Source organism: Pterocles gutturalis, unplaced genomic scaffold (assembly GCF_000699245.1).
Source record: "Pterocles gutturalis isolate BGI_N339 unplaced genomic scaffold, ASM69924v1 scaffold6283, whole genome shotgun sequence".
Taxonomy (NCBI): Eukaryota; Metazoa; Chordata; class Aves; order Pterocliformes; family Pteroclidae; genus Pterocles; species Pterocles gutturalis.
This window is the reverse complement of record NW_010117941.1, coordinates 114162-139200: the sequence shown is the minus strand read 5'-3', so window position 1 is coordinate 139200 and position 25039 is coordinate 114162. Positions and strand designations below refer to the sequence as shown.

Genomic DNA, 25039 nt, shown 5'->3' with positions numbered 1-25039 from the left:
CGTCCGCAGACACCCCTGCCACTCGCCTGCCAGCTGGATCCATCCCCGGCAAAGCTGCCTGAGCAGGATGGATACAGGATGCCCATCAGGCAGGAGCAGGGCTGAGGTTTCCAGGACAAGAGTTTTGATCCAAGCACCCAGCATCTCCAGCACAGTCGGCTTTCTAAGCACAAAGCTACACAGGAAAGCTGTTTGAGGAGTGCAACCCTGCGGTTTGTTACAGCACCGTCTCTTCCTGTTTGGAACCCACCAAAGCACCAATCGAGGGATAAGGGAAGTAAAAGAGAATATGGCTCAAACTTTCCGCTGAATCCCTAGAAGTTTCAGCTTTTACATGCCGTGTTGTCTTTTCATAATGAAGTCACACTGCAATTATAAATGAGAGTGACTTGGCTGTGCTTGTTTGTTTTTAACTTGCAATTATTACAAGGTTTATCACTTATTTGTTATAAGGCATGGTGCGAGCCAGCGCTGCAGCAGCGCCAGAAATGATGAACTTCCTGCAGAATGCACTGGCCTGACAAGGCTGAATCAGAAACTAATTAAACTGGGAGCTGGGTTAAGTGCAAGGGAACTGAACCTCAGCTGTTGCAAACAAGCAAAATTCTTCCTTTATTGCAATAATCTTTATTCATGGATCCAGAGTCTTGCTTTCTGAGTAATACGAAAGCAAAAAGGAATCAGGTCACAATGCTGCTATTCACCAGGCTTCTCTGATGCCAGGAGAGGAAGGAATTAGTTCAGTCCATGCTTCTACCCAGTGATTTATTTGTCAGATTTTCACGGAAATATGCTATCAGTTCAAGAAATGCTCAACCATGTACCTTACCACGATAGTGCTTAATTCCCATTGACATGGGACTCATGCATGCATTGAAGACCTTTCCTGAATCACCTTATACTGTTATATTATCCTCTTATTTTCTCCAGTAAAACACCTCGGTGTTGCCAAAGCACACCCAGCAACAGAGGCAAAACTAATCCTAGAGACGGCAAATCAGAGGGGCTGGAGCCCGGGCAGGGCGAGGATGCTCCTGCGGTGAGGCAGGGACCGACGAGGGCTGTCTTGGACGGTATTTTGCCGCAGCCCAGCAGTGCTGCGGGAAGAGGTGATATTAAATCAATAGCAGCAATGGTCAGAGACCAGCAAACCGCAGGGGTCCGGGGCCCTCCCAGGCGGCGTGAGCGGCACTAGCACAGCTTTGCCGAAGGTTGCATCTAGAGTGGAACAGCTCCAAATCATTTTTATGGGTGATAATAAAAATGTGTTACCACATAATCAACACAAAACAGTGGCAACGGTATCCTTTTCATTAAAACAACATGTTTTAAATGAGCGCTCTGCTGATAAATGCTGTAAAAGATTTAAAGGCATGCACAGAATAATCCAGTACGCTCTTTTATAAATGGACTATATATACTTAGCAGTCATTAAGGCTCGAACCATAGTAACCAGTTTATTTTCCCTGGGCACAAAATGATAGAGGTCAGGAAGTCTCCAGGCTTGAAATTACTGAGAAATTCTAGTTTTTATGATTGGGAGCAAAGAAGTGCCCAAAAGAAACAAAGTAGAAAGAAGAGAGCTCTCACATCCGTGAGATCCACAAAGCCAAACTAAAGAAGGAAAAGCACGAGGGATTTAGTCACACTCAAAATCTCAAACTATACACAGTTCTTCCAGCAAGGAGTGTCCTCTCATACGCTAGCACAGCACAAATGGGTCCTTGCGCGTTATTGCAATAGCATTGGAGCCATTCATCTATTTTCTGTCACGTTCTGTTTTTCTTAAGGCTGCCATTGCTGTAGTCAAGGGACTCGAGGAGAATTCCCACTTTCATTAAACAAAAAAAGAAAGTTTCTAACCCTCTGAGTAAACTGCTGGAAAATGATACCACAGAGGCTCACAGCCAGAAAGCAAATTAGCAAAATGTGCAATGTATTAAAGTCTCAGTATTAAAGTCTTGGTATTTTCTAGTCAATAAGGTCAAGGTGGAGAGGGGGATAACACCAACCGAGGAAGAATGTGTGGCTCTGACTGGAAACCCTCACGGCAAGCAGCACCCACCTCTGCTACTATTACCACTTCCAATGCAAAAGTTCTTTGGAAAAAAATGGAGAAGAGGCAGAAAACACCCTCAGGCCACCATATGACATGAAATATGTCTTGATGCCATGGGTAACGTTAGCGACCCAACCAACCAGAGCAGGGACAGACAACCAGCTGCGGGGCAGCACTTGCGGCTGCTGCCTGTGGCGTCAGGAGGGCAGATCCCTGCAGAAGACATCACGGCCTTTCCTCCCCAGTTTGTGCCACGTTGCACAAGGTGCAAGATGGCCCCAACTCGGCAAAACACTCCGGCTTTTGTCTTTTTGCACGTGTGGAAGCAAAAAGTCAAATCTGAGCCTAAATGGACAGGCTGAACTGGAGCCTCTGGCAAGAGAGGTCCCACCAGCATGAGGGCTTGTCTCTGGTTTCCAGACCCCACCTCTCAGGCGCAGCTGAACTGGGTCAGAAAGCTGGAAAGAGCTGAAACGGGGCCGCGTCTCCTGCCAACACCGCAGCGGGAGACGGGCCCGATGTAGGAGATGGCGTGTGAAGGCGAAGGGAATGCAGGAGGGATGACGCACCGTGCTGGCCCCAGAGCTCGCAGGCCAGCGCCAGCGGCAGAGGTTATTGCCTGCAAAACTCACCCCTGGGCCCTGCGAGTCCCGCAGAGCTGCCGGGCTCACCTCTGTACAGGATCTGGCACTTGCTCTTCACCATGGGGCTCGCTCACGCGCAGGGCCCTCAGCAGGGACACGAGTATTATGTGCCTGAAGCTCAGTCCCAGCTTACTCAACCCACCTCCCCCTTTTCTATTTGCCAGCATAAACTTTCTAAACTTCAGACACATACCACATTTCTTGCGTCAGATCAAAAGCTCAGGCCAGGGACAATGGAAATGGGAGGAAGATTTTCATCTTCTTGAGATGTTCAGTGTCAGAGGACTTTTTTTGGCTTGTAGTGGCTTTCAAGAACCCTATTTCGGTTGTTCCCGCACATCAAAAGAAGATTTCACAAACACAGCCTCCTCCCATCATCTGTCCTCCACTTGCATTCCTGATGTTCTGTAACTAGTAGGTGCTAGAAACAAGGAAAGAACAGCCGTGCTTCCAAAGATTTCAAAATTGATACAACGGGGTTCAGAACACTTTTTCTTTGGATAAAAATCCATAGAAATGCAGGCGGAATCATTCGACATAATCCAGATGGATATTATTAATTAATAAACAGGGGATATTTGGTCTCTTGAAGCACTGGCAGAATTAACTCCCCTCCATCCCTCTCGAAAGAGGAGGGAAAGAAACTGCATGAATCCAGCTCATCAGCTAAAAATTTCAGTGTAAAATAAGACTCCCTTGATCTTGTAAAGACACAAGCTGATTAATAATGGTAATTGCATAACTTGTTGGATGTATCTTTCTTTATAGCAAATTATTTGGCAAACTACAAGAGTTTTTTAATCATTCATCAAGACACAGAGCTAAACAGGGAGTTTACAAAATCTGATGGAGAATGGTATCTCTCTTGCAGCAATATGAAACCTGTGAACGCATGGCTCCAACGCAGATGCAATTGCTTGGTTTCAAAAGCCAAAAGACATTCAGTAAGTGTCCACTAAAATCTGATGAACCGGGTGCCCAGAGAGAACCTGGGTGACTTCATTCTTCTTACATCTTAGAGGCTTTGGCCAAAGGGGACAAGATAATTAGTGAATGGAGGAGTTTCGTTATATTGACAAATTACGTGGGGAGCAAGAACTGATGTCATTGTAGTGACCCAATGCAGACCAAAAGGTAAGGTTTATGTCATCAGCTGTTGCATGGGAGACAGAAATGTGGACCAAAGGCTTCTGACAATCCACAGGTAGGGCAGTTCGTGCTCTTTCTGCAAAGGTATTTGGGTTTTTTGTACAGTTGTACAGGATTTCCAAAAAGGAGCATGCAAAAAGTGACGGTTTCATCAGCAGGTACCTTCTGGGGGGAGAGCAGAGAAGACACAAAAGCACAGGCTCGCTTACTAGTGTAGGTGAAACACAAGCAATGTTCAGCTCATCATCAGCCCATGATGCTTGAGAGGACAGCAGTGAGGAGAGGACTGGCAGTGACCCTGCTGGGACACTACACTCTGAGGCACCCGGGGAGCTTCTGGATATTGGAGATTGACCTCTACTGCTGTGAGCCCACGCAGCCTGCTGTCACTGGCACCCCTATGTGTCAGAGCCAGAGGAACAAGCTAGATGTGGAAAGGATCCAGCAATCCTTCAATGCCGTGCTAAGAGCTCACTGCAGAGCAAAGTACACAAAGCAGCTCAGGGTGAAATCAGATTCCCCACCACTACTTTAAAACACCTGATAAAAATACAACAGAGCTCTCAAAATCACATCGTTCTTCTCTGCCCAATTTATTGCTTGTCACCTGCTGGGGATGTAGCAGTGCTACGGACGTGGAGCCAGGCCAGCCTGAGATGAAGTCAGGCTTGAGAAAGTCACATCTGTTCTCAGCAATGGCTCGGAGACCAGCTCTCTGCGTCTCACCAGGTGAGGAGCCCTCAGCTCTGGCTGATTCACATCAGCCAGCTCAGACAGATGCTGCCTGAGCTCTCCTCCTCCGCTGGACTCCAAATGAAAAGCTGCACGAAGAGAGAGGCACAACCAGAAAAGATGAGGGGCTTGGTCCTTTCCTGGCTCGCCTTGGTGAAAGCCAAAAAAAGTACCCAAAGTCACTTTTCTCTTAAGACCATACTTCCTTATGAAGCTCCACTAGAATTTCTGGTTGAGAACCAAGTGGAAGTTTGCATGTTTGGGCACGGGATCAGCGAAGGATCTGAGCACTGCCACCCCTTAGGCTCCTCACATGCCTCCCTTGCTGAAACCTACTTTTTGTCCCCAAAAGTATTTATCTTAAAAAAACAAAGCTTGTAAACGATGTCCCCAGGTACTAAACACACCAACAGCACTTCCTAATGCAGACACGGGATTTGCTTGGCAAATGAAGTTGCATGTCATAGGAAAACAGAATTTTTCAAAGTTATTTTATGAAAATATTAAATCTATTTGACTAAAAATGCCAAACTTGTAACTAAAAGACTGCAGGAGGGGATGGTGGAGGAGGAGGTCTTTAAAGCCTTTTTGTGGTTCTGGCAGATGATTTACAGCATTTGCCAAACACATGAAAGAGTCTTAGGGGACAGATTTTTCCTTCAATCCAACAGTGATAAGCAATAAGATCCAACAATTACTAGACTTGGGAATGAAAGGATTTTAACCATCATTCTTGAAAGACAGAAGCATGCCCAAATGAGAGAAAGGCCAGTCCTTGAACGGCCTCAAGGACCTAATCATAAACATGATTAACGCTGATTAGAAAAAGGCCGATGAGGTCGATGCAAAGTTCAGATATGAACACTGACACAAAATTCAGTTTGCCCATCCAGTTTTGGTTCATGGTTCCCCCTTATAAAAATCAGTTAGGCAGTTGTATATTTTATCTTTAGGGACATTTGTTACATTAACTGACCTACAGAAACTTAGCATTAAATTAAAAATTTACAGGGATTGATTTAAGTTTGCTATTGCTACTAGAAACCAGCCAGTTATTATACAGCTACCTGTGAAACAGCCGAAATACTCCTTAAATTCAATCCATTGCTGGAGCTGGGGAAGCAGATTCTGCACAAGGTCATTAGGAAACCTTAGAGATTAGGTGAGCCACCTTCCTGTTCAGAAAAGAAAGCAAATAACTAACTGCTAGTGGCAATCACATACACAACATGGAAAATCCATGAAAATCCTTGAAATATCCAGCACCTGCTAATGTCCACTCTACAGGACCAGCAAGCAACTGGGGTTTCCCTCCCAATCTCTCAGCCATGTCATAGTGCCATGAAACTTCTTTCTATTTTCCAAATATTTCTCCACTACAGCAGGAAATTGTTTTATTGCCTATCAGAGAAAGAAAAGACATACCCCATAAAACATCACAGACAGCTGCCAGGATTTCATGTAGCTGCTTAGGAGAAGGGGGAGATACAGAAAACATTTCGTACGATTCCATTAAAACTCCAAGTAATGGTGCTTCATACTCAAAAGACGCAGGGTAGTGGAGGTGCCGTGGGGTAATCTGTTCCAAATCAATGGGGTGATTTCATATAAATAGCAATGTATTGATCAAACTGTGTGCACAATACGAAGATTTTCTTTAAAACCCTTCAGAATCTTTTGCATGGGGAATCACATTACAAGGACTGTTTTCATGCAAAAAATATGCATGTCGTTTATCAATCACACCATGAATCAATCAGACACTGGATATGTAATGTTATCTCCCCGCGTTAAAGCTGTAAGTGAAATGCCATGAACTTCTCAAACGTGGTGTCAGGAGATAAGACTGTGTTATATCAACTCAGATCAAATGCTGCGCTCCAGCTCCAACCAAAAGCTGGGATTAATATCACACTGCCCGTAGCTCCGTGGTGGAGTTTATTAAAAGAAACTGGGGCTTATGGTGAACAAAATGAGCAGAAATTTTTACGCAGCTGCCTGCTCTCCTGCTAGCACTGCCTGCCACAGACAGCGGGCTGCTCCCTCCTGACGCTGCAGCTCTCCTGAGCTTTGGTGGAGTTTGGGCTTAGTCCTGTGTCACAGGAGGGCAGCATCAGGCTCAGGAAATTCAGAAACAAAGGGCTGTACGCTGTTCCCACTAAGAAGCTGTGGTGGCAGAAGGAGAAACTTTTCCTTTTGAATAACAGCTCTCATTCTGTGCTCCCACCAGTGAGGCTCCCTGCAGGGTCAGGGGGTGCTGCAGTGATGTCAAGCCAGACGTCACGGGAAAGCAGGAAGGTTTGGCACATTGGGGCTTGGGGAGGGGGTAGTCTTCTTCTGGCCTGCACACTTTCTTGTCCTTGACCCCAGGCTCAACACCATCCTCCCTGACGTGAGTCCCATGCCCTATAGATTTTAAGCTCAACACCATCAATCAAACTTTCAAATCTCTGGCACCCAAACGATATCAAGCAAATGGAACAGGCCAGCTCCATCCTGGGGAGATGATGATGTGACTTGAACAAGGGGAGACCAGGATGGAACTCGATTCCATCTTCCTTCACCTCCTTTCCTGCAGAAACATCTACAGCCACAAGGACAACCTAGAGCAGCATTAAGGAAAGCAGACACGTGAAGAGTTTGTTCTGCTGCGCAGTTCAGCCATGTCTCTAAGTCTCTCTCCTCCCCAAGGGCTATATAAGCACCAGTCCCTAATGAGTCATTTTTCATTCCATTTTGCTCTGTGTTTATTCTTGCTTCTCGCTTTCTGATCCAACTCTTGTATTACAAAAATCAGAGGGTTACTTTTATTACCTCATTTGGATGCTGATCTTACAAGTTGGATGAACCAACTCATCCTTGTAAAGAAGAAAGGTGAGACCATTCCTGGTTATATCCCCACTTTTTAGGGGGACAGCTATGCTCTACTCATAGGAAGGATGAACTTGCCCATCTGCCTTTGCAGAACAAGACAGCAAAAACCAAGGGAGGATCAGTCTCCAACACTGCCAAGGGATGAGTGTGCCCATCCCACCACCCCTGTCTTCTCCGAACAGCTTCCAGCTGTTGTTGTGGTGAAATGAGACATTACAAGAAGACAGTCTGGAGAGCTGAGAGACAACTTCACATCCAGATCATTCAGCAAAACAGGGATCTTTCTGCAAAATCCAGAGCAGGAATACAGACAATGCTAAACAAGTTCACCTTCGTAACGGTGCTAGCTGGCATTGAATAGCAACAACTGAGGTTGTTGCATTGCTACGTAGATCAAACTAAACTGAACTTCACCTTGAAAAAGGGTGAATCAGCATATTTCTTTTGTGAACAGTACCAGCATTCATGTAATAGGCTTCACTCTCCGCTTAATTGCTACAGTCAATTTTTGCACAGCACCCACAGCTTTTCAAACAAAGTGGAAGCCAGAAGTTGACAGTGACATTGCTGGGCCGTGCTGCAGAAGGCACCCTTGCAGACAGACAGCCTTCGGCACTTCACAACAGAAAGAAATAAGTAATTTCCCTCCATAAAAGTAAACCCTTTGATGAGCTTTGCTCCCAACTTGGGTCTCTGTGGGAGCATAGCAAAGTCGGAAGGAAACCCATCACAGCAACACAAATTGCCTCACTACAGCACTGAAGCACAGACGTGATGCGCTATGCCCGAGAGCAAGAGCTGACACTAATCAAGTCACCCAAAGCCCCACCCTGAAGCAGGCAGAGAGGAGGTGGTGTGGTCTCGGCTGTGGCTGGGACTGAGGCAGTACAAAATCCTTCAACATGTCATCTCCGGGTCTGGCTGGCTACATCTTGGCACTAACCTTTGCAGGCACCTGCCTCACTGTTCCTGGTGTCAGAAGGTCTGCAAGACTACAGGGTCTTCAGCCATCAATGCTGTGTGCTGGTGATGACTCAGTGCTCCCTCCTGAACGCAGAGCAGGCTGCAGGCAGATGGTTGTCGACATAGGAAGCGTTTCCTGAGGCCAGCATGTCAGGGTTGCCACTCAGGAGACAAATGCCAGTTGCTGCACAATAAGCATCCTACGTTAGAACAGGAGACAACGTGCTCCTGCCTTCCCTAGAGCTCCCACGCAGAAGGCAAGCAGGCAGCACCTCCCAAACACCACGAGCTGCTGGCAGTTGTTGCCAACACCAGAGAGCAGATTACTTGGCTTGTTGGGAACGTCACCCAGTTCAAACCAGCTTCGTAACTATAAGACAAACCCACTGACCTGGGTGCAGTTGCACTCTTCAGCTAAGACTTTTCAAAGGGATTTGGGCAGGTAGGACCTCCTTCCTCTCCCATGAAGTCCTGCCAGGGCCCCAGCTGAGGTTGCCGTTACGCTTTGATACCCGAGACAAGTGCTGAGCAGCACACGCCAGCAGAGCCCTGGTGCTCTGATGTCAGGACAGCCTTTGGTTATCATTTTCCAGAGAGACAAATTATAGAAAGGCCTGGAAAACGAAGGAAGGTACAGCTGGCTACAGGCTGAGCATTGGAGGGCTGATTTACGTCTCTCTGAGGCTGGTCCCCTGTCTTACTTGGATTCGCGACTGCACACACAGAGGTCAGTCACCAGCCCCACTCTCCTCTCCAGATGCCTCCAGCTCCTCGCTGCCAAAGAACACCCACCTGCCAGGTCCCACTGCTCAGAAAAACAACCCAGCTCATTTTTGTCCTTTGCACCACAACAGTTGTTTTCACTCGAGCAATTCTTCTCCCCAGAATTTCACTCCCCCCACCCCTTCACTTTCCTGTAGTGAAATACAACTGCGAAGGCTTTGAGGGAGTTCCAGACAACATTGCTCACTCCACTTCAGCACAGACAATTCCCAAATTACCATAGTATCATGCACTGGCCTCAAAAACACCACACATCCACCACCCCTCCTCCCCACTAAGGTTTCTCCCCAAATTCTTTTATGTCATTGATAACCATCAGTTAATGAATAATAACAGCAGCCAGTGCCTTAAATGGACCGAAGCACTACATCTAACAGCCAGGATTGGGCTGTCGCAGGAGGGACCGCGGATCAAAGGGGAAGGACTGACTCAACTGCTTTGTTGCTAGACTGGAACAATTTATGTGAATCCCAGTAAGAAGAAATTAAAACAATTTGTAGAAAAAAACCCCACAACGTGAAGTTCTCCCCTTAACATTTATCTCCACTAAACTATACATGAAAGCCTCCCATCTTTCAGAAAAGGGATAAAAAAGCAGGGCTGGATAGCACTTGAAGAGCAGGCTAATGATCAACTGTTCTTAGAAAAATCTACATACCGTTACTTGTCTGCTTTGCTCTCTATGTTCGTAAGGTTTCTAACAAGGCATTTTTAGCGAGAGAGACCAGAATCAGAGTCTGCTTCTTTCCTGAGCCAAGGGAATCACTGCTTTGCATCCTCATGTTATCAACTAGCTGAAGGCAAGAGATTTTTCATACAGCTCCATCTGCCCTCTGTTTCTGAAGGAAAACCTCAGCCAACGCGTTCCAGTTGAGAGCAATGAGCTATTTATTATTTATCAGCAGCTGCACACTTGTGACAGCAGCCGAACACACCAGCCCACGGCAGCCAGCGAGCCCAGCATGAGAGCCGGCCAGCTGGAGACAGGGCAGAGGCGGTGTGAGGGCAGGCTGGTAACAGGCAAATGCAGTGATAAGTGTGATGGCAACATGTGACACGGTATTTCTCAGGTCTGAGCGTTATTTAGGAAGAGCTGAGCTGAGCAGCCAGAGGGAAAAGTTGGATGGGAAGTGGAAGCAGCCAGGCTGGAGGTGAGCGATGCCCGAGCACACAGCAGTGCTGCCCCCGTTCCCTGGAGCAGGACCACCGCCACAGAGTGCTCCTCGCTGTGGACAGAAGGATGGACGCCTGATCTCTCAAGGGCTGCCAACTCCACATCTTTCTTACTGGCAACTTTTAGATATTTTTACCAAGCAGAAGAATGAAGGAAGGCAGGTTCTTACCTTGGCCTCAAGCGTGTTTAGCCTCTCGGTCATATCCGCTAGTCTTGTGCAGTTCATGCATTCTAGAAAGAACCAAACAAAACGATGTAAAATTTCTATGTACTTGCATTTTAATCCATGGCTTTCAGTCTGCAGACCCTGATCCCTTTTTGATCCAAGGCACACAGAGTGGAAATTGCAATGACTATAGGAAATGCCCGTCTCTGTGGAGTCCTGTGCCATCCCTGTGCTCCCAGGCCCCACCACTCCCACACCAAATCATCTGTCTCAGTGACAGCAAGGAAATCCAAGACAGAGCCCAGGGCTGACGCAGACTGGAGCTGCAGCACAAAGCAGTTTCCATCTCGCTGTGCTATACAGAAGCAACAGATAGGCAGCAGCCACCAAAGGGGTCCCGACAGGATGCCTCAGCAAGAACAAACGGTAACATCATGGCCTCTGAGTGCAGCTTAAAGTGATTGTGTGGTACAAAGGACATCACTTATCTCAACAGAAGGGCTGCTGCTTTGCTTCTGTCTTCATTTCAGCAATTTTAAAGTGAGTGAAGGAGGATAAAGACCCAAACAGAGATTTAATCAACAACACACTTTCCCAGTGCTTTGCAGCAGTGTTGAACTGCCCATTCCCAGCTCTCGGACAAGCTTTCCACACCGGACCATGGACCCATCATGACTTCTGAAGCACGACGGTTTTTAAAAAGGGAAAATGACTTGCAGCATGAAGTATTTCAGAGAATAAACCATCCATATTCAGGAACTGAACCTCTGCCATCTCATGTCCCACAGAGGATAAATCCATCTCTGGGCATTTCTAGGCTCCTGAAGGGCCAGAGCCAGCTTTCCTTGATTGGCCATGGAAGGAGTATTTAATCCTGCTATTGCCATAGGGCTGGGGCAGCTGGCCTGTAATTCTTGAGCCCCTTAGCAATTGTTCAGGTGCAACTCAGGCTGAGGCTGTACTGACGCAGGGGATGTTGAGTAAACCCGGTGCCTACCTATGGGGAGGAATGGGTGAACATGGGTTTTGGCTTGACTAAACATCACCCCAACACCTGGGACTTGGTTGTCCTCCCTAACAAGCGTTGTCCCCTTTTACACAAGGAGCCCCATGGAGTCTCTCCAGTCTTCACCCACAGACACTTTCCAGTTTTATGAAGCCCACGGTATGTACCGATGGCTCTCAGCCACACAAAGATTTTAGCACAGGGCTTGGAGGGCCAGGGAGCTTGGCTGTTCCATGGCGGTGATTTACAGTCTAAGAAGATTGCTTGAGTGCTAACAGCAACCAATCACCCATTGCAAAAACCTTCCAAAGAAATTCTCTTGTTGACCCTCTCGGAGGATCTGCGTAGCTTCCCAAAGGAGCTAGACAAGAGCTTCCACCTCACCATACCCAAAGTTTTGCAGACAAAGCACCTGATGGTTCAGCAACACTTAGATCGATGGATTTCCTCACAAGTCAATACTGACATAGACCTTCTTTTACCCAACAGGAGCTAACATTTGTTTATTTTTGCTCTCTGCAATATATCTTGGGCATCAATAATTTTTGGCTTTAATTGGCCTGTGAATACACAAGTACCACGAGTGCATTATCCCCCCGGGAAGGAAAAGGGTGAGGTTTGTTTGGTCTGGATCTGCCTGCGGTGCGTAAACCAGGGAATTACGTTCTGCATGTAACCGGCTTCATGCTTTTGATCTTGCTCATCCCACAGAAAGATAAGACGGAATAAATCCAGTGGTCCCAAGAGCCAAAAGGCGTACCAGATGTGTTACAGAGCAAATAAAATATGGAGTCCTATTCTCCCTTCTGCTGGCATGCACGTATTAATAACTCCCATAGGTTTCAGCGAGACTGACTTGAACTGTCTGAAAACCACCTCTGTGCATAATTTGAGATGGATTGAGCATTTAAGCTCTCTTTGGAGAGCTCAGCTCATAAAGAAGGGCTTGTACTACCCCTCTGCACAGGGGTGAATCAACCACCTCCCAGGGGGGACACTCTGATCGTCTCTCCTGGACAGAGTGTACGAACAGCACCAGTCCAGGAGCCCTCTCTGCTCTTGAGGAGCGCCTCAAAGAGCCCTCTCAGGTGTGTTTGGAGCACACAAGGTTAGATTTAAATGAACAAAATGACAGAATGGGGGGGAGGAAGTCACAGTGCCACTGCATGGTGAGGTTTGTACTAATATCGTCTTCATGTCAGCGATGCCTGCTGAAACCTGGAAACCCAGATGCACACCCAAGTAATCTGGACCCAAAAGACATTTAACTAATCCAGAGAGTGGATGTCCCAATGCAAAAGATCTTCTTTATAAGGCAGGCTGTCCTGTCAACAAATCCGTGTGACATTTATCTAGCTAACCGAGAGATGGACGATGCTTTCAATCACAGAGATGAATGCTTGGTACTGCTGCTACAGAAACCATTTCTCACAATGCACTGGGGACCAGGCTGCTTCAAAGTCCAGGGTCATTATCTGTCCTCGCAGAAAGCCTGAGAATGGTGGTGACAAATCAAGTCAATAAATATCTTCCCTGACTACTATGCACTGAAGTATTTAGTGTCTAATCCTGATAGCTGGTGGTTCCAAGGCCTGGGTCTGTGAAGTTGAATTTTCTGGTCAGGGTGAAAGCATTCCGCTTTATTGAAACGCGCTTTAGAATCTCACGTCATTATTTCACATGCAACAAATGTAACATTGGGGCAAATACACATACTCTCTGACCTGGAACTCCAGAGCAGACGTTTTCCATATCTGTAGAAATCCATCACTTGTTGCTACACAGAACCACAGTTTAGTTCCCTCATATTCCTAGTTGGAAGATTTGTATTTTTCCAGCTAAACTCTGAGAAAGCAGTTGTGATTTCACTCCACGAAGCCCAACCTCAAAACACATGGAAGGATTTGTTTTAGAAATATTCCAGAAGGGAAGATAAATAATTGAGATAATGAACACGAGACTGTACCAGCGTATCGCGTGACACCCAGTCTGTCTCCATAATGTCTCGCTGTTGCTGTCCTAGCACACCTCTCCCTTCCCGCCTGCCCGCTCCCCCTCTCCGGCTGCGTGGGTAAAGCAGGGCAGTCTGACATAGCAAAGGTACGGCAGACTCAGCATGCTGGAAAATAACAAGTCATGTTCCCTGTGCCAGCAGTGACCCACTTAACCCTGATCCAAAGGTTGATCGGATTTGACCGATCCTCAATTAAAGGCTGAGCAAGTGCCTCCAGCGCTGCAGCTTTGCAAAGGGGCACTGGGCTGTAAGCCTGCAGCTTCCACTCCGGATACGTTCCTACGACAAGCGGCTGACAGCAGTGAATGGCTGACTTAATTGTGTATTCCTGCTTCACAGGGCTTGAGCAGCGTTTGCATAATTTCCTGATTAAATAGTTGCACAATTCAACTGCTCAAGGCTGAAAGCCCCACAAGCCTTCAAACTCCTCACTCGAAACGAGAAAGGCGTGATAACAGCTTCATACCAATGGGCTTCTGATGATTTCAGCACAATTATCACAGTGGCACTGAATGGAGTGAAAAAACCAGGCCAACTTTCACCACGGGGCCACAGGTCAGAGTTTTGTGCAAATGGCAAAGAAACCTCTTGGCATCTCTGCCCCATTTCTCAGCTCTGTCAGCCTACGCTCATTTGTATACCCAGAGTCTCTGCAGAATATTAAAAGTTTTTCAGCCAGATGCTCAGTAGATATAAATTGCACAGCTCAACTGAAGTCAAGGGATCAAGGCTCTGTCTTTCTTTTTCTTGATGGATTACTCCAAAATTCATATTTCAGAGGGGAGGCAGAGAAGGTGGTTTATAGCATATGAAAGGGGAGAGAATTCTGGAATCACAAAGCCTTTGTTTAAACAAATAAAAGCTTTGCAGCCAGTTTTTTTTTTTGAGACCGTGTTTTGCCATTACAAGAAACCTCAACCTTGCAATGCAATGGGGCGTAGCACACAGTCAGGCTTCAGGACATAAGAATTGCATTTGCAGCTCGTGCTTCAACCTGCTCGGGACTCTAAACAATGCATTTCCCTCCTCTGAGTCTCACTTTTCTTTCATCCATTTTTAGTGTAATGTTTCTCCTGTAAAGGACCCAAGGTCAGAGGATGAAAAAGGACCAAATGTTACATACACACAGGGAAATAAATGAGTATATTTGATTTCTGTGATAAAACTGTTCTGGCAGCTTTTCTTTCTCCATCTAATAAAGCCCACTGCTTTTAGTACACTTTTCAGAAATGGACGTGCACAAAGAGAACAAACTTGATTATCCCAGGGTAGGGGGAGCAAACTGGAACCGCAGCAAGGCCACGCCAACAGCCCGTGTTGAGAGCACTGGGAATGCAACAGCAGCTCCACGAAACACAATGCAGCAGCTCCAACTCTGCACCAGCAACTGCACAATCAGGACTGCTCAGGGCAAGTCTCATGCTCCCCACTGTTACAGTGTGGGGTGCACTGTCTTACAAATCAGCAGCACACAACTTGAGTAGGTCCAGTCTTTCAAAGGAAGCAGGAGACCAGCTTTTCTCAGTAGATGTGTTTCTCCAGGACAAGTTCAGAACAGCCTCTGAGCAAATCTGGAAGAGCATGGGTGAAGTCAGACAAATTAGTCCAGGCAACCATGGTTCTTTGCAAGGAGAAAAGGATGAAGCTTGAAGCTCCAGAGGGAAGTAGGAAGCACAACTAACTTCTACTATCAACTCAGTGAACACCCGAGAGGTTATGCACCAGAGCTGTTACATTGGGACACTCTCAAACCACCAGACCACTGATCCCTCCCCGTCCAATTGGTGCCACACACATACACACAGTTTAGCCAGAAAAAAAAAAAAAAACAGTGACGCTTTCAGACTCAGGCACAGGAGAAATTTCAAGTCAAATTCCACAGTAGAAACATAAGCACAGATCTCCTGTGCCTACCTAGGTGGCCCTCAGTAGGGGACAGCCAGCCTGGGCTTGCATCTCCACCCTCTTCAATTTGTCGGATTTGACCCTTCTAGCCTTTTTACATGGATACTGAGTTTCCCTAAGTAGTTTATGTTCTGGCCCTTTGCAAAAGCTTTCGCCAGTGCTCGTGAAGGATAGCAGGCCCAAGCCATAAATCACAGCCAACCTGGGATCTGTTTTTTCAACACATTTCCTCTAATGAGAGTCAGATGTTGGCTAGATAGATTTTATTAATTGTACTTGTTTAGAATCAGTCATGTCTGTAGCTCTGTAACGGGGTTTGAGCCTGTGAAAGGCAAAGGGCTGACAGCAACCGTGGAGAGGAGGAACGCTGGTGTCGCCCGGTAGCCTCTGCTCTGCAGAGCAAACGGGAACCCAGGCTCTGGAGAGCTGCGGGAGGGAAGGGCTCCTACCGGGACACCGTACGCCCTGGCTACGGCTCAGGCCCCACTAAGCTGGAGCAAGAACACTTTCTCTATAAGGGGAAGCTCCCAGAGTTTTGTTTAATGTAGGATCATTAAGACTCGGCTGCAGGAGCCTCTCTGTTTACTGCCACGATGTTTACTTGTTGCGTGCATTGTAAATTTGCACCTTTTGGCAAAGACAGCGGCAAGGGAAGGGCCCCAGATGGCCGGCGTGTCTCAGAGCAGGGATGCTGGGACAGCCAGTGGAAATGTGGAAGGGAGGAAAGAGAGAGACCATCTTCTTTTTTGCCCCCTTCCTGGGTCAAACAACTACCCAAACCCATGGGATGCTCACTTTCAACACACGTTTCCTCGAATCCCAAGTTCAAAACCAGCACCGACAGAGCCCCACAGCGTTTCTGCTCAGCATGACCTTAGCAGAATTAAAGTATCTCACAGGTAAGGAACTGGAGGGTCAGAGAAATGTAAAGATGGTCTCATTGACCAAAGAGGGTTTGTCCTCTCCCACAGTTTTCACATCAGGATTTTGTAGGATGGAAAGTTTTATTTTCACCTGCAAATTGTGAGTTATGAGGCTGCCTATCAATACGAAACAGAACGCCTACAAGAGTGTTTTTGCCTTTTTTACCATCACCACATATAATTCACCATCTCTGCTAGGAGACCCCACTCACTGCCAAAATTTCTCCATTTGTAATCTCTCTCTCTCTCATATCTCTATTATAATAACCCTTACCCTTAAACTTTACTGGCTATCTTTAAAAAGCAGCTCAAATTTCCTTTCTTAGGAGAACTGCTATCTGATCTTTTTCGGCTTGTCAAATATCCATATTTCATATTCATGTCTACTTTCTTCTACCTTCTTAAACAGAAAAAGGTTTTTTTCCCTGAATAAACCACAAATATTTTTTTCATTATCATGATATTCTGTGATTTTGAAGTGTCTGTAAAAAAAACACCTGAGCAAAACTGAGTGAAAGAAAGTTTACCACAAAATGCACTTCTGGAGTAACAACTACTATCTGAGAACCCACATAAAATTTGGTACATAGTTCCAAGTGAAAAAAATGAGTGCAATTTTTGCAATATTTTCTCTAGATTTTTTGAAAATTATTTTCATAGTTTCTTAATGGCATGTTTCAGTCTAAAGTTTTGAAACAGCATTTATTTCAAAACTCACCTAAATTAAAAATGAAATGAACTAATTAAACAGTCTTAAGTGAAACTAAAGGGTTCACTACGGATCAAATGAAATAATTTGGGTTAACCCCAAACCATATTTTACTTATTACGTTGTGTCAAAAACCTTAAAAATTTCCATTTCAGTTCATCCCAAATAATTCCTCTTTCTAATTTTTTGGTTTGGCAAATGAACCTGAAAACCCACCATTATTCACCCAGGTCTCGCATCACTCACATTGTTTTATTTAAAATTTCACACATGCACACTCCCACACCACTAACTAATTTTGTACATAATTGCTCTCAGCCTTGGGATTTGTGCTCTTTCACAGCGCCAAAGATCTACGTTGCCGGTTAAGCCTGTGCTCTGTTAGCGTATGGAATTAGTTCATCATCATTTATTCACAGGCAACCATGAGTGGCGAGGTCCACGTTCAATCCATCTTTAGCTGTCAGAGTCAAGGTTTAGCAGGGAATGGCTGGATTCTGACGCAACACGCTTTGCTAGAAATGTATTATCTCTTATTTTTAGAAACACCAAGGACATTTTAGTAGTGCAGCCCAGCATAGTGGCCTGAAGACTGAAATAACCCTGATAGCAAGGACTTTACCTACCCAGCATCAGTCTGTTAAAGCCCTGCTGCCTGTGGAGCTGCTGAGCGTGGTGCCCCCAAGTGATGCTGGTGGTACCGTAGCTGCTCAGAACTTCTGATATTGTACACAACAACCTCCTGTGAGCCCTTTACTCCTCCACTTCACCACTATATCACTGCACGGCTGTAAAGCACACCAAAGCAAATAAAAAGACAGAAAATAAAGACACACAGGTGGTATGAACAATATGTATATACAAAGCTCTTACAGCAGGATAGGGCGGTATACAAGCTAGACTGAGACTCCCCAGACTAAAGGGAGAGAGCCCATGTGCCTTCCTGCCAAGGAAGCTGAGGGCACAGAGGCCACAGGGGCTGGGGTTCCTTCCCAGACGGAAACATGCTCCTCCTGTAGCTGGTCCAGTCCTCACTATCATAGAATCATAGAATGGCCAGGTCTGGAAAGGACCTCAAAGATCATCAAGTTCCAACCCCCCTGCCATGGGCAGGGACACCTCCCACTAGCCCAGGTTGCCCAAAGCCTCATCCAGCCTGGCCTTGAACACTTCCAGGGATGGGGCATCTATGCCAAAATCCAGCATCTGATACCCACCATCACTGAACCAGACTCATTTCTCTGCCACTCCCTGATCTATGATGCAGAGTGATACTTAATGGGACTGGCTAACTCTTCCGACCCCAGCATGCATGGGAATCCCACTACGCTTGAAAGTTCATCTCGAATTGAGATGGTCTCACATCCCCGACAGAAGAGACTGCTTTTCCCTGCTGGGAAAAGCAATCAGGGGGAAAATGCAGTCAAAATGCAGTGTAATGTAACATGAAATAAGGAAGCAGACAGGACAAAAGGAAACATTTGAATTGAGGCTCACCGTAAAGTCTGGAGGGACTCTTAAAATATCAGTTCTGCACCTGTGTATCACAGGTCAGAGAATCTCTCACAGTCTCGAGCCAAACAACGTGTGCTTAGCTGGAGTATGTCTTTCAGAAAGGCACTCTAGAGCCAGACAACCTAGGTTTCCTGAGTGAACCGCATCCAAAGTTAACCATTGTATAAAAAACACACATCTTGTTTCCAGTCTGGATTTCTGACATTAAATTCTACCCCTGCTTTGAGTTTTATTAACTTCAGCCTGCAAGGACTAAAGACACCTTTCTAGGGTTAGATGCCTTCTCTCTCTGCAAAGCCCCTGTAACCCATAAACATGCTACATTTAGGATGTTCACTCAGGCACAGGTTCCTCATCCAAAATATTCTGCACTGGCTTTGTTTAGCCAAGACAAAAAATTACCTGAAGACCAATAATGAAAACAATAGTTTAAGCAACTGAAAAGGATGGTCTGAATTCAGAAGGATTTGCCTCCCTGAACATCAAAATATTACATAGCAGTATTATTATTAGTGCCAGGAGCACTTTTGCAAAGCTTTGATTTTGCAGGTCAACATTTCAGCTTCCACGGTGGTTTGTCCATTCTCCCACACCTCACTGCTCCCGGGGCTCTGCACAGCACATCGCAGCCCTCCTTCAACACACCATCGCCCTGCACAAGGTAATGACCGTCACTCAGCACTCGAGAGCTGGAGTGGAATGGTTCAGGGCTACAAGATAGTCTCCTGAGGATCATTATACCGCCTAATCCTGCCAATTGCCCTTTGATGGCCTTCAGCTAACCCCCTCTGAGCCCTGCAATGGTCCTTATAGATCTGAGCAGCAGAGAGAGGAATCCCTTCCCCATCTCTCTGCAGCTGCAGTTTTGTTCTCTGAGACACAAGGGACACCGGGGAGTCAGAAGACCCAGCGCATCCCTTGTATTATCTATCTGGTCCCCATAATGTGAAGAACAAGGTGACACTTGCATCAGATTAGCAACTAGCACTAAGATGTGCAAAGGACTTCTTTTTGTTTGTTTGTTATTTCCTTATCAACTTCTGGATGAAGGAAAATTCTTAAAAGAAATATCCACTTGGGGTTAAAGCCAGGCACGTTTCATTTTCAGATTCTTAATTCCTCAAAACAGCTACACCAGGCTTCTTCTCTAACTCATTTAAGAATGAAAAATCAGAGGATATCCATAATCAAAATGTTTCCCAGAATTCCTGTGTCCTGGTATGTTAACCCAAAACTCACCAAACACTTCCAAATCTGGGGATCCATTTATTTTCTGGTGGGACCGAGCCCCTACTCACAATCTGCCTCTTTGTGCTTTCTCGGATTCACATCTACACAGTAATGAGCACCATGGTGTAAGTGTCCCCCAAGAGACATCATGCTGTTGGTAGTTTGAGGAGCTTCATTTTTAGGTTCTAGCTGCCTCCACCTTGATACTCTCCTAAAAAATGCCTTAAATGGCAAGTTTAGACCCACAGCTGAAGGCCCAGCATCCGGGGAGATTTCTCTTGGACCGTGGCAAGCATTGGGTAAGGCTGGGTGTCAGCCAATCTTCCCTCCCATGCCTGTCACCCCACGCACTCAGCCCCAATATTAGGTTACTCTTACAGCTGTGGAGGATTTGACAATGAATTTTGACCCTCCCTCTGAGCACCGGTGAGGAATGGGGAGAACAGCCAGTGCGTCCAAACCGGACAAATGCACAACGGCGCAATCTGTCTGCAATACACCGAGAAGGAACTGGATATCTCCAGAGACACCTTCGTTCCCCCCAGCCCCACACCTTCTCACAACAGCTCAGCATCAATAATCACTTCTGAGCACCAGGCAACAAAACACTGGCAAATAAGCTCAGCTTTAAAATGAAACAGCTAGAGGATAGCTTTGGAGGCTCAGTGCAGTCACCGGTGCCTGCTGCCGCATGGTCTTGCTGGCCAGAGGGACAATGTTGGCACTTTCAAACAAGCACCGGGCCACATTGCAACTGGGAGGACCAACCGTAATTCTCCTGCAGTCAGCGGAGCTCCAAGGTTTCACACACACTCAGAGCTTAACCCCAACGGCACAATCGAGAAACTTGAGGGCACTTAAACAAATCAAATCTCTTCACTGTTTAAGTTCATCCTTCTTCTCCATGAAATGTGTCTGGAAGACATTCTTGAGCACTTCACCAAAGTTAATTGCCCAAACCCAAACCATCACAGCCCACAAATCCTTTAAACTTTGAGAACTGACTTAATTCTGAACAGCTGCCAGGCGCTCACTCGCTTGCAGCCCCAGGAACAGCTTTCTTATCAACAAACGGGGGTTCCTGTGTGTGCAACACCCAGTAATGGCAATGGGAATGACTCGGTCAAACGGCTCCACTTTGAGATTAGGATATGCCCAAAAGGTTGGAGGCAGCAAAAAAAATCCCGAGTGCAGCTACAGGCCAAGCAAGACACACATTCAAAATAAACAATGGAACAGTCCCCTTCCAGAAGCGTGAGGACAGCCAGCGTGGGGGATGCTATAAAAACGTTGACATTTGCTATAAATCGCTGTGCTTGGAAACCCAAGACACTACAGTTTTCCTCAATAGGAAATAACTGGGCTATCTCCACAAACTGTTGGTAAATGAGGACTTTAATGGTGACAATTGCATCAGTACAAAAGCAATCTCCTATTTTAGCCCAATTAGTGCTGTGCTAAATCATCAGCCCAGGCCTTGCCTTTTGCAGTTGAAAGAGACACATCTGCGAGACTCTTCTGTTGCATGTGTTTTATATTATACTCTAGCACAATATGTATAAACTAACTCCATTCTACACTTACACAGCACCTCATCTGGAAATCTGAAAGCGGTTTATGAATGGTGGGCATCTGTGACATTTTACAGATGGAAATTGAGGCACGGAGGGATTCAGTAATTAGCCCCAGACTTGCACAATGAGTCAGCTGCAAAGCAGAGCTCGTTATTTGTTGTGTAGTAACATCTAGTGCCCAAACACAGAGGGAGAGAAGTCTTTCCCCAAAGAAGTGTACAAGCACTCCCAAAAATGCCACCCAGGTCTGCGTTCAGACCAAGACTGTTGAGGAATAGTCGGTGTGAACACATATCCTAAAGCAGAGTCTCCCCGGGCAGACAGATCCCTCTGTTCTTGTAATACAAACACGGGCCAGAAGAAGGGTTAATATGCCTGAAAGTTTGTCTGCTTTTTCCACATCAGTTGATCTAATAAAAAAAGATTGATTCTCCCCACAAATCTGGCCTCGCTTTAACAAATCATTTGATTTGACACAAAGGACTATATTCAGATAGTTTAAATTCCACTTTAGTCCCTGAAACTAAAGTTTCTGATGGGCTGAATACTTAGAAACAGCCAATAAGAAACACCAGGCAGAGACACCCACCTTGGGTAGGGCTGAAAGTGCCTGAGTGTGGCCAGCAGCATCTGCAGCTCTCTATACTGGAGTGGATACAAGCCTATGAGGAACGTCAGTGTTACAGAAAACAGACAGCCTGTTCTAGACCTTCTGGAAATACAGCAGCAACTCACACTTCTGAAGCTCTTCCAGCATGTAAGCATCCCACCATGTTACCTCCCCACCTTGCCCAAGACAGCGGGCCAGATGCCTGGAGTGACATTCCCAAGGTGTTGGGATGCAGATCATCAAGGGGTAGAAAAAGCCCATGACAAAATTCCAGGAATCCGGGCACGTGCATTAGAAACGTTTCTTCTTCTTTAGCTTGAAAAAGACAGAAAAGTGTCTGCAGCCAGATCTCTATTGTAATTTAAAACAGACCTAACTTTTATCTCTCTGATATTTGCTCTTGGCCATGCCTATATCAAAGTTAGTGACCATTGCAGCTGCAAGGAGCTGATCACAGTGCCCCTGCCCTCAGTCTACCTGTTCTCTTCTTATTGGTATGTCTCCTCCTAAATAGGAAAGAGCAAATCCTCATTTCGTGCGGTGCCACGTACACCTTACACTGCACAAATTTTGTTACCTAGTCTCCAGGGAAGTTGTGGAACCCCTCCTGCACGTTTCATTGTTCATTTCAGAACAGTCATCTCCCCTCCCCAACCTCAGAGAGCAAGACCCAACCACCCCAGGGGCAATACATCTCTGTCTTGCTGCCTGCCCCACGCTTCCAAAGAGCTCAGCCTGATACACTAAAAGACAGTGTATCATTTGGAAGCTGAATGCCTAAGAGTAAAACATAGCAGGAAACATCTTCAAATACAGGACAACTAGAGGAATCTTAGGCCAAATTGCTGATAAGGAGGATTCCCTGTGCAGACAAAAAAAAACCCTATAAAAACCCACCCGATATCCTCTAACCCCCATTGTCAGGTCAGCAGAAGAATGACAGCATCAGTTAGACTTTGCCTGGATGAAACCTTAAAGGCGCACAGGAGTGCGCAGTGGAGTAAGCCACATTTTAAAAGAATTTAATATCTTGTCTCCTCAGAGGGCAGGACTATTCCTGCCTTCCACGGACACAGAACAGGGCAGATGTTGAAAAGAGCACAGCCACCAAGGGAAAAACTGAAGCACAAACTAGAGAGAGACCAAGGAAACAGAACACTACTTTAAAAAGACAATCCAGAAATAAGACTGGCCTGTGGTGGGACCAGTAATAAGGATTGCAGAAGATTTAGATGGGATTTCTGCTGACACAATACTTTCCACGTGTCCTTGGACATACCCCTTAGTTCCTCTGCATGGCAGCTCCAATACGAGGGTCAATGCGGTAAGAAGTGTGTTTGTGTGCCAGGACACCCCACGCAGCACAGAGGAGTAAGCAATAGCTTCCCCAACCATGGAAAAGAATATGAAAGAGAACAAGGATAGAAACAAGAATGGAAGGATCCTTCACTTCCAGAAGGGCTGGGACTGACTTCTCTACTTGGACATTGATTTTTTTCCTAATACAATAAGAACTCAGAATTCCAGGGAAGGACCTGAAGTCATTACGCACTCCAAATGCCCCCTGGTCTCCGCAGCGAGCACTACTGGGAACAGGCGTTGGGCATCTTCTGTGTCAGGGTCCCACCCAAGGGACGCAGCACTGCAGATCTGAGGCAGATCCTTCCCAGGTTGTCATCTCTGCCCAGCTTGGCTACCAGCCACTCCAGCCGTGCCCGAGATAAATGGCCAATTTTACACCGAACAACCGTGGTTAATGGGGAATCAGAGGCATGTTCTGTAACATCCATGGGCAGAGCACACAAAGAGAGATGAACTGCAGCCAGAGCATGAAGTACATCTCCAATAGAGGCTGGGGCAGAAAGACAGATGTTCATCCTAATTTAAGGCTTCATAGGAGCTTTGGGGCTATAGGACGCTCATTTTTCTGCTGAGTGTGTGGCCGGCCCTTTGGAGTAACTTGTCTGCTCAGCATATGTGCTGCTTCAAAGGTCCCATGATTTTCATCTTCCACAAAACCTGCACATGGCCATCAGGTACAAAGACTCCCATGTCAATTCCTGCTTGTTATTGATTAACCACCACTGCAGATATACGGTCAAATTTAAAACCTTGGTTGGGCTTTTGCCACATGCGCCAGAGCACTTTCAAGCCACTTTTACCATCAGTTTGGAGACACACAGTTCACAGACCAGCAAGCAACAAATAAGCTCTCGTTCACTTTCAACCTTTAAAACCATTTCAGTTTTCTCAGGGGAGGCTGTTCAGAGACACCAACACGAGTGGCATAGAAACATGGACTTGGGATACACCAGGCTGCTGGATGCCAGTGGCTGACAAACCTTCCTCCTCACCGGAGAGCCGTCAATTGCAAACAAGGTCCCACCACCTTCCCTCTGAGCGCTCTGCAGCACTCACCGCATCAAGATGACCCAACCCCCCTTCTGGCTCTTCTCAACATCCCACCCCCAAAGACTGATGAGGAGCGTGAGCAGGTCAGGGAAGACAGGGGGGTGAGTTTGAATTGCAAGGAGGAGAGCACGACAGGCACCCTGGGACAGACCCAGGGTCTGCAGAGCCTGCTGTCCCCTCTCAGACACTGACCCAAGGAAAAATGAGAGCAGTGCAAGCAGGATGGCCCTCCCCAGGTGCTCATTGGGTGCTGCCTGGGCAATTCCCCGAGCCTGAGAGGAGCGGAGCATTTCCAGCTCCCCTTTTCCTTGCCCTCCAGATACTTGAGGGAAACTGAGGCAAAGAGAAGGCAGAGACTCGCAGACCCCCTCCCGTATGCTTCCCCCCACAAGCAAAGGGCATCCCTGGCTGCCACAGCCCCCCACCCAGGAGTGCACCCCGCTTGGTTCTCAGGCTCTGCTTTTCCATGATGTTCACGTTGCCCACTTACGGTCCTGGTTGGAAAAGTGACCACGCTGGCGGCCAGATGAACCTGCAGGGGGGAGACAAGGCAATTATCACTGGGGACGTGTCAAACCCTCGCCCTGCACAGCCTTG

At 46.6% G+C, this 25039-nt stretch overlaps 1 protein-coding gene across 1 annotated transcript in view; it reads right to left on the bottom strand.

Annotated features, from left to right (window-relative positions):
* The window catches only part of COL26A1 (collagen, type XXVI, alpha 1), a 166936-nt gene that overhangs the window by 27914 nt on the left and 113983 nt on the right, over nucleotides 1-25039 (bottom strand). The window contains exon 5 of the mRNA XM_010075999.1: nucleotides 10548-10609. Coding sequence (XP_010074301.1) covers nucleotides 10548-10609 — 62 coding nt within the window. The remainder of the gene's footprint in view (nucleotides 1-10547; nucleotides 10610-25039) is intronic.